This window comes from Littorina saxatilis, linkage group LG6, assembly GCF_037325665.1.
Source record: "Littorina saxatilis isolate snail1 linkage group LG6, US_GU_Lsax_2.0, whole genome shotgun sequence".
Classification (NCBI taxonomy): domain Eukaryota; kingdom Metazoa; phylum Mollusca; class Gastropoda; order Littorinimorpha; family Littorinidae; genus Littorina; species Littorina saxatilis.
Genome location: NC_090250.1, coordinates 46,257,972 through 46,268,444, shown reverse-complemented (window position 1 = coordinate 46,268,444; position 10,473 = coordinate 46,257,972). Strand labels below are relative to the sequence as shown.

The 10,473-nt window shown below is 47.6% G+C and overlaps 1 protein-coding gene across 1 annotated transcript; it reads left to right on the top strand.

The window, feature by feature from the left end:
* The first annotated feature begins 414 nt into the window (after window positions 1-414).
* On the top strand, window positions 415-6,237 carry LOC138968028 (uncharacterized). The gene is made up of 4 exons (XM_070340589.1): window positions 415-444; window positions 889-4,972; window positions 5,306-5,485; window positions 6,206-6,237. Exons 1-4 carry the CDS (start codon window positions 415-417, stop codon window positions 6,235-6,237), a joined length of 4,326 nt encoding a protein of 1,441 aa, XP_070196690.1.
* The last annotated feature ends 4,236 nt before the right edge of the window (window positions 6,238-10,473 follow it).

Sequence of the window (10,473 nt, the reverse complement as noted above, 5' to 3'; positions counted from 1 at the left end):
GAAGATTACTTGACCAAAATTTCAACCAATTTGGTTGAAAAATGAGAGCGTGACAGTGCCGCCTCAACTTTCACGAAAAGCCGGATATGACGTCATAAAAGACATTTATCAAAAAAATGAAAACAACGTCTGGGGATTTCATACCCAGGAACTCTCATGTCAAATTTCATAAAGATCGGTCCAGTAGTTTAGTCTAAATCGCTCTACACACACACAGAGACAGACACACACACACACACACACACACGCACGCACGCACATACACCACGACCCTCGTCTCGATTCCCCCTCTACGTTAAAACATTTAGTCAAAACTTGACTAAATGTAAAAAGAAGGTTGTATCCACTGGGTTTAATAGAGATGTAGACAAGTGAAGATGATGCTTGTTTGCTCAGTTTTGTAGAAGTTCGTAAATGTTGTCTGTGAAACCAGACTGCTTCCAGGTGAAATCCAAAAACAGTACCCAAGGTACCATTATACAGACATAGTAAACCGTGATACTGTGTTAAATCTGATGTATTTTCGAAGTGAAAAGCGATAATGTTGACTTTAAAAGTCTACTCATTCCGTAAACGTTATTTGCATGTTCAATGGACATAACCAAATGGTTGACTGGGTAGCGCGATTATGTTGCTGCTAGCTTTCCACTCGGAAGAAGCGACCCGAATTTCCCAGCGATGGGACAGTAAAGTAATGAAAAGGAAAAGAAAAATTTGGGACACTGCTCTTCAATTTTGATCTTCTTTAACAGCATCATAGACAGTCACACATGCATCGTACAATTATTTCATTTCTCGAACTGGAAGGATAAGGATAAGATAAGGATAAGATTCCATAAAGTCCTGTGAAGTTACGCTCCTTGATATTTGGGCCGCTGTTTCCTGGAGAAAAGTGAGCCGCTCTACAGCACGGCGCTTCCCGTTTGTTTCCTGGAGGAAAGTGAGCTGCTCTACAGCACGGCGCTTCCCGTTTGTTTCCTGGAGGAAAGTGAGCTGCTCTACAGCACGACGCTTCCTGTTTGTTTCCTGGAGGAAAGTGAGCTGCTCTACAGTACGGCGCTTCCCGTTTGTTTCCTGGAGGAAAGTGAGCTGCTCTACAGCACGGCGCTTCCCGTTTGTTTCCTGGAGGAAAGTGAGCTGCTCTACAGCACGGCGCTTCCCGTTTGTTTCCTGGAGGAAAGTGAGCTGCTCTACAGCACGACGCTTCCTGTTTGTTTCCTGGAGGAAAGTGAGCTGCTCTACAGCACGGCGCTTCCCGTTTGTTTCCTGGAGGAAAGTGAGCTGCTCAACAGCACGGCGCTTCCCGTTTGTTTCCTGGAGGAAAGTGAGCTGCTCTACAGCACGACGCTTCCCGTTTGTTTCCTGGAGGAAAGTGAGCTGCTCTACAGCACGGCGCTTCCCGTTTGTTTCCTGGAGGAAAGCGAGCTGCTCTACAGCACGGCGCTTCCCGTTTGTTTCCTGGAGGAAAGTGAGCTGCTCTACAGCACGACGCTTCCCGTTTGTTTCCTGGAGGAAAGTGAGCCGCTCTACAGCACGGCGCTTCCCGTTTGTTTCCTGGAGGAAAGTGAGCTGCTCTACAGCACGGCGCTTCCCGTTTGTTTCCTGGAGGAAAGTGAGCTGCTCTACAGCACGGCGCTTCCCGTTTGTTTCCTGGAGGAAAGTGAGCTGCTCTACAGCACGACGCTTCCCGTTTGTTTCCTGGAGGAAAGTGAGCTGCTCTACAGCACGGCGCTTCCCGTTTGTTTCCTGGAGGAAAGTGAGCTGCTCTACAGCACGGCGCTTCCCGTTTGTTTCCTGGAGGAAAGTGAGCTGCTCTACAGCACGACGCTTCCCGTTTGTTTCCTGGAGGAAAATGAGCTGCTCTACAGCACGGCGCTTCCCGTTTGTTTCCTGGAGGAAAGCGAGCTGCTCTACAGCACGGCGCTTCCCGTTTGTTTCCTGGAGGAAAGTGAGCTGCTCTACAGCACGGCGCTTCCCGTTTGTTTCCTGGAGGAAAGTGAGCTGCTCTACAGCACGGCGCTTCCCTTTTGTTTCCTGGAGGAAAGTGAGCTGCTCTACAGCACGGCGCTTCCCGTTTGTTTCCTGGAGGAAAGTGAGCTGCTCTACAGCACGGCGCTTCCCGTTTGTTTCCTGGAGGAAAGTGAGCTGCTCTACAGCACGACGCTTCCTGTTTGTTTCCTGGAGGAAAGTGAGCTGCTCTACAGCACGGCGCTTCCCGTTTGTTTCCTGGAGGAAAGTGAGCTGCTCTACAGCACGGCGCTTCCCGTTTGTTTCCTGGAGGAAAGTGAGCTGCTCTACAGCACGACGCTTCCTGTTTGTTTCCTGGAGGAAAGTGAGCTGCTTTACAGCACGGCGCTTCCCGTTTGTTTCCTGGAGGAAAGTGAGCTGCTCTACAGCACGGCTCTTCCCGTTTGTTTCCTGGAGGAAAGTGAGCTGCTCTACAGCACGACGCTTCCCGTTTGTTTCCTGGAGGAAAATGAGCTGCTCTACAGCACGGCGCTTCCCGTTAGTTTCCTGGAGGAAAGCGAGCTGCTCTACAGCACGGCGCTTCCCGTTTGTTTCCTGGAGGAAAGTGAGCTGCTCTACAGCACGGCGCTTCCCGTTTGTTTCCTGAAGGAAAGTGAGCTGCTCTACAGCACGGCGCTTCCCGTTTGTTTCCTGGAGGAAAGTGAGCTGCTCTACAGCACGGCGCTTCCCGTTTGTTTCCTGGATGAAAGTGAGCTGCTCTACAGCACGGCGCTTCCCGTTTGTTTCCTGGAGGAAAGTGAGCTGCTCTACAGCACGACGCTTCCTGTTTGTTTCCTGGAGGAAAGTGAGCTGCTCTACAGCACGGCGCTTCCCGTTTGTTTCCTGGAGGAAAGTGAGCTGCTCTACAGCACGGCGCTTCCCGTTTGTTTCCTGGAGGAAAGTGAGCTGCTCTACAGCACGGCGCTTCCCGTTTGTTTCCTGGAGGTAAGTGAGCTGCTCTACAGCACGGCGCTTCCCGTTTGTTTCCTGGAGGAAAGTGAGCTGCTCTACAGCACGGCGCTTCCCGTTTGTTTCCTGGAAGAAAGTGAGCTGCTCTACAGCACGGCGCTTCCCGTTTGTTTCCTGGAGGAAAGTGAGCTGCTCTACAGCACGGCGCTTCCCGTTTGTTTCCTGGAGGAAAGTGAGCTGCTCTACAGCACGGCGCTTCCCGTTTGTTTCCTGGAGGAAAGTGAGCTGCTCTACAGCACGGCGCTTCCCGTTTCTTTCCTGGAGGAAAGTGAGCCGCTCTACAGCACGGCGCTTCCCGTTTGTTTCCTGGAGGAAAGTGAGCTGCTCTACAGCACGGCGCTTCCCGTTTGTTTCCTGGAGGAAAGTGAGCTGCTCTACAGCACGGCGCTTCCCGTTTGTTTCCTGGAGGAAAGTGAGCTGCTCTACAGCACGGCGCTTCCCGTTTGTTTCCTGGAGGAAAGTGAGCTGCTCTACAGCACGGCGCTTCCCGTTTGTTTCCTGGAGGAAAGTGAGCTGTTCTACAGTACGGCGCTTCCCGTTTGTTTCCTGGAGGAAAGTGAGCTGCTCTACAGCACGGCGCTTCCCGTTTGTTTCCTGGAGGAAAGTGAGCTGCTCTACAGCACGGCGCTTCCCGTTTCTTTCCTGGAGGAAAGTGAGCTGCTCTACAGCACGGCGCTTCCCGTTTGTTTCCTGGAGAAAAGTGAGCTGCTCTACAGCACGGCGCTTCCTGTTTGTTTCCTGGAGGAAAGTGAGCTGTTCTACAGTACGGCGCTTCCCGTTTGTTTCCTGGAGGAAAGTGAGCTGCTCTACAGCACGGCGCTTCCCGTTTGTTTCCTGGAGGAAAGTGAGCTGCTCTACAGCACGGCGCTTCCCGTTTGTTTCCTGGAGGAAAGTGAGCTGCTCTACAGCACGGCGCTTCCCGTTTGTTTCCTGGAGGAAAGTGAGCTGCTCTACAGCACGGCGCTTCCCGTTTGTTTCCTGGAGGAAAGTGAGCTGCTCTACAGCACGGCGCTTCCCGTTTGTTTCCTGAAGAAAAGTGAGCTGCTCTACAGCACGACGCTTCCTGTTTGTTTCCTGGAGGAAAGTGAGCTGCTCTACAGCACGGCGCTTCCCTTTTGTTTCCTGGAGGAAAGTGAGCCGCTCTACAGCACGGCGCTTCCCTTTTGTTTCCTGGAGGAAAGTGAGCTGCTCTACAGCACGGCGCTTCCTGTTTGTTTCCTGGAGGAAAGTGAGCTGTTCTACAGTACGGCGCTTCCCGTTTGTTTCCTGGAGGAAAGTGAGCTGCTCTACAGCACGGCGCTTCCCGTTTGTTTCCTGGAGGAAAGTGAGCTGCTCTACAGCACGGCGCTTCCCGTTTGTTTCCTGGAGGAAAGTGAGCTGCTCTACAGCACGGCGCTTCCCGTTTGTTTCCTGGAGGAAAGTGAGCTGCTCTACAGCACGGCGCTTCCCGTTTGTTTCCTGGAGGAAAGTGAGCTGCTCTACAGCACGGCGCTTCCCGTTTGTTTCCTGAAGGAAAGTGAGCTGCTCTACAGCACGACGCTTCCTGTTTGTTTCCTGGAGGAAAGTGAGCTGCTCTACAGCACGGCGCTTCCCTTTTGTTTCCTGGAGGAAAGTGAGCCGCTCTACAGCACGGCGCTTCCCGTTTGTTTCCTGGAGGAAAGTGAGCCGCTCTACAGCACGGCGCTTCCCGTTTGTTTCCTGGAGGAAAGTGAGCTGCTCTACAGCACGGCGTTTCCCGTTTGTTTCCTGAAGGAAAGTGAGCTGCTCTACAGCACGACGCTTCCTGTTTGTTTCCTGGAGGAAAGTGAGCTGCTCTACAGCACGGCGCTTCCCTTTTGTTTCCTGGAGGAAAGTGAGCCGCTCTACAGCACGGCGCTTCCCGTTTGTTTCCTGGAGGAAAGTGAGCTGCTCTACAGCACGGCGCTTCCCTTTTGTTTCCTGGAGGAAAGTGAGCCGCTCTACAGCACGGCGCTTCCCTTTTGTTTCCTGGAGGAAAGTGAGCTGCTTTACAGCACGGCGCTTCCCTTTTTCCTGCATGCGTGTATTCGTGTTTCTAAGCCCTGAGACTTTCGCTGTGAACGTGGGATCTTTATCGTGCGCATGCCCGCACACGAGGGTGTTTGAAGACCGAGGAGAGTCTGCACAAAAGTTGACTCTGGGAAATAAATGCCTCGCCGAACGTGGGGATCGAACCCACGCCGATAGCGATAACTGGTTTTCAAGCCAGCGCCGCTACCGACTGTACTGAGCTATTTCACCCCCCCCCCCCCCCCCCCTCGTGTAGGGTTGGAATACCAAATACTCCAGACCTACCTGTGTGTTTTTCCAGATTCTCTGACGACAGGTACCATCTGTGACCCAGTGTCCCGGGTATTTGCAGTGAACGGTGGGGCTGTCCCCGCTGTACATGTAGTTGTCGTCGTTGCAGCGGATGTCCCCCTCCAGTCCGGGCTGTCGCCAAGTGACGTTGAACATGATGTCGTCCACGTCCGAATGATTGCACAGTGCTGTGACAAACATACGTGCATTCATATACTTCGTCCTGGAAACATACATGCACGATGGTGTGTATGAACGCACGCACACGCACATACGCATGCGCACACACTCAGGCACGCATGCGCAAACACACACATGCGCAAACACACACATGCGCATGCGTACACGCACGTACACGCACGCACGCACACACACACACACACACACACACATACACACACACACACACACACACACACACCGGCATACATACAGCGAGAAAGAGAGAGAGAGAGAGAGAGAGAGAGAGAGAGAGAAAGACAAAAAGAAAGAAAGAGAGAGAGAGAGAGACAGAGAGAGAGAGAGACAGAGACAGAGAGACAGAGACAGAGACAGAGACGGAGACAGAGAGACAGAGACAGAAACAGAGACGTACATCTAACTCTGTATACTTTCACGTCGTCATTAATCCACAAGAGGGTCTCAGACTCCACCTGCAAAAAACACTCCCCTCTCGCACTCCCATAGGCAAAGGAGTCACACCAGGAGTGCTTCAGGCACTCCTTCACGCACATCAACTTCGAAGACGCTGTCGTCATTTCCTGGTATTGCGTGACGTTCTGTGACGTAGCCAAGTCAAACTTTTGTGACGTAATGACGGCCTCTGAAACGACGATCATCGTTGTAGTCCATGCTAAAGCCAGTGAAGGTGTCGACATTTGGATTTTAAATTCCATGTCTGTATGTTCAGATGTACGCCCACTTGAAGGGGAGAGTTTCTGATGTTTCACGTAAAGGCGTCGAGCTCTTATTAATGCACTTTTTCAGTTTAACATTGTTGGTCCGAAGTTGAACAATTTTGGAGTTAAGGACTCTCTGATTCCTTGTTTAGTCTCCGTTATCAGTATTTCAAGATCAAAGACGTTCTTATATAGAATAAAATAGATTGAGTTTGGGATAGTACGTCATTTGTAATCTGGAAAGTTTACAAATGTCTGGGTTTTTTCAAGCTTCTTAGACGTTGTTGGGTGTTGTTGTTTTTCTCTAGAATTGGAGTAATGAGAGAGAAACGAACAAACCCATATAGCCGTTACACCTTCTCATGTGACAACACTGTAGGTTTCACCACTAGATAAATACGGATCGTCAAGTTTTCTTTCCGTGAAAAAGTAACAGTGCAGAGAAATTCCAAACGTTTTGATCTGTAAACCTAAGTTCACTTCACGGCAGAAATATGGAATAGCTAAGTCTATTTGTAGATTTGTCTCCGTCGTCCGCCCAACGTAAGCCCCCCCCCCCCCCCCCCCCCCAAGCATCTCTCTCTCTCTCTCTCTCTCTCTCTCTCTCTCTCTCTCTCTCTCTCTATCTATCTCTCTCTCCCTCTCTCTCTTTCTCTGTCTCTCTCTATTTATCTCTCTCTTTTCCTCTATCTCTCTCTTACAATCTCTCTCTCTCTCTCTCTCTTTCCCTCTCACTCTCTCTCTCTCCCCCTCTCTCTCCTATTCCCCTCTCTTTCTTTCTGGCTCTTTGTTTTCCCAACCGTATGAAGTTCAATACTTTTTTCCATTATCTAAAGGGTGAGCTAAGGTCGTATTTTCACAAATTGCGTAGTAGATATTGACAAAAGGTTCAATCGAATGCATTGATGCTAAAAGCGTTCCATAATATTGAGCCTAGGTTGAAGAACAAATGCGTGCATAGACCAAGGAAATATTGCAAAAATTCCTGTGGAGGCCGCATGATTGAATAATTTAAGACAGTCTGCACGGTCACGAGAGGTTTCAGAGAAATAAAAACATTGCAACGCATACTGTTGTTTCGATTATCGTTTCGGAAGGGGTAAAATAAACTTTAGCACTAAAAGCCGCTCACGGCTCTACAGAAGATTCAAGACATCCTGTTTGTCTTCTTAGTGTTCTTTCCTTGAAGCACGTCACCAATGATCGCTCTAGAAAAATGTCCACTTTCCAATGTGGGAAATAATGTCTGTCAGTCAGAATTGTGTTTTTGTAAGGTGTTGCTTTGTACAGCCATTGTGATGTCATTCACTTGTACGTATTTTGTTCTTGTTGCTCACAACTAAAGGTCGACGATCGAAACAAAGGTTTTGGGTTCACACACACACACACACACACACATACACACAGACACACACACAAACACTGACACACACACACACACACACTGACACACACACACACGCACTGACACACATACCACACACTGACAAACACTGACACACACACACACACACACACATACATACACACACACACACACACACACACACACACACACACACACACACACACACACACAAACACACTCGCACAGTTCACAAGAAAGAAATCAAATGTTCTGAACGATTTGGGCTGCTTTCACTCAGCTTTGTTTTATTATCCTGTAAATACAGTAGTTAACAATGATACATTATTTTCTCTCAGCCTCCCACACTGGGTTCTAGTGAAGTTCAGAATTGAATATAAGCTGTCTGTTCCACAATTCCCTTAGCAGCTATGAGCCATTCCTTTCCCTCTAATCTTCATCTGAGAAACTCCTCCGCATCCCAAAGACGAGGAACAAACCATCTGCTAGACTAGAAACAACGCATAACTGAGCTTAGTTCATTTTATCTTTATCCTCTCATTATTATTTCTTTGACCGTTCATTTCAAAGACCAACACGCCAACGTACTAGTAGAAGGTTCGTGAATTCCATGATTAAATCTTCCTATAACTGACCTGTCTCAGGGCGGGTATGTAGCTCAGTCGGTAGCCCGCTGGATTTGTATCCAGTTGGCCGCTGTCAGCGTGAGTTCGTCCCCACGTTCGGCGAGAGATTTATTTCTCAGAGTCAACTTTGTGTGCAGACTCTCCTCGGTGTCCGAACACCCCCGTGTGTACACACAAGCACAAGACCAAGTGCGCACGAAAAAGATCCTGTAATCCATGTCAGAGTTCGGTGGGTTATAGAAACACGAAAATACCCAGCATGCTTCCTCCGAAAACGGCGTATGGCTGCCTAAATGGCGGGGTAAAAAACGGTCATACACGTAAAATTCCACTCGTGCAAAAAACACGAGTGTACGTGGGAGTTTCAGCCCACGAACGCAGAAGAAGAAGAAGACTGACCTGTCTTTCTTTTCGATTCGTATAAAATACACATATGGGTCGTTTTCAAAAAATGTCGCGAAAGCTGTCCCCGGACTTTGGCTCTGCACAGTCGTCGCGTCTTAAAACAAACTAGACAACATTTTGTATAATTACATTTAGTCAAGTTTTGACTAAATGTTTTAACGTAGAGGGGGGAATCGAGACGAGGGTCGTGGTGTATGTGCGTGCGTGTGTGTGTGTGTGTGTGTGTGTGTGTGTGTGTGTGTGTGTCTGTCTGTCTGTGTGTGTGTGTAGAGCGATTCAGACTAAACTACTGGACCGATCTTTATGAAATTTGACATGAGAGTTCCTGGGTATGAAATCCCCGAAAATTTTTTTCATTTTTTTATAAATGTCTTTGATGACGTCATATCCGGCTTTTCGTGAAAGTTGAGGCGGCACTGTCACGCCCTCATTTTTCAACCAAATTGGTTGAACTTTTGGTCAAGTAATCTTCGACGAAGCCCGGACTTTGGTATTGCATTTCAGCTTGGTGGCTTAAAAATTAATTAATGACTTTGGTCATTAAAAATCTGAAAATTGTAAAAAAAAATAAAAATTTATAAAACGATCCAAATTTACGTTCATCTTATTGTCCATCATTTCTGATTCCAAAAACATATAAATATGTTATATTTGGATTAAAAACAAGCTCTGAAAATTAAATATATAAAAATTATTATCAAAATTAAATTGTCGAAATCAATTTAAAAACACTTTCATCTTATTCCTTGTCGGTTCCTGATTTCAAAAACATATAGATATGATATGTTTGGATTAAAAACACGCTCAGAAAGTTAAAACAAAGAGAGGTACAGAAAAGCGTGCTATCCTTCTTAGCGCAACTACTACCCCGCTCTTCTTGTCAATTTCACTGCCTTTGCCATGAGCGGTGGACTGACGATGCTACGAGTATACGGTCTTGCTGAAAAATGGCATTGCGTTCAGTTTCATTCTGTGAGTTCGACAGCTACTTGACTAAATGTTGTATTTTCGCCTTACGCGACTTGTTTTGTTCGTTGTCCAAGGGTCATTAACTTCCTGTATCAAAAATACAATTTTATGTTAATATGGTTTGTAGAGCGTGAGTTATCTGACGCAAGGGTGCCGAAAAACGAGTGTCTCACGGTCGCCAACCAGTCTTTCAGATCTTTTTACATTTAGTCAAGTTTTGACTAAATGTTTTAACATAGAGGGGGGAATCGAGACGAGGGTCGTGGTGTATGTGTGTGTGTGTGTGTGTGTGTGTGTGTGTGTGTGTGTGTGTGTGTGTGTGTGTGTGTGTGTGTGTGTCTGTCTGTCTGTCTGTGTGTGTGTGTAGAGCGATTCAGACTAAACTACTGGGCCGATCTTTATGAAATTTGACATGAGAGTTCCTGGGTATGATATCCCCGGACTTTTTTTTCATTTTTTCGATAAACACCTTTGATGACGTCATATCCGGCTTTTTGTAAAAGTTGAGGCGGCACTGTCACACCCTCATTTTTCCATTAAATTGATTGAAATTTTGACAAAGCAATCTTGCTTTATGAATTCCTTCCCCTGAAAAGACTATGACGTCAACGATGGTGTAACTTTCCATGGTGAGTCACGGAAGACATTCCAAGCAAGGCGATGTCTATTTTTCAGAAAAAAAAAACACTTTCAAAGAAAGAGTGGGTTCAATGTACATTGAGTGCGTGTTGTGCACACTTACTGCATTCAAAGAAACAATGCTTGACATGGAATTATGGAACACATGGTGTCCCGTAACTAAAACTGCTTTCCAAGTATTGTAATCGTGTCCTTCAACGTTAATGACAACCGGACCAGACGTCCAAGAAGTTGATCAAGGGGTCAGTTCCGGACACTTTGGTCATTTCCCAAG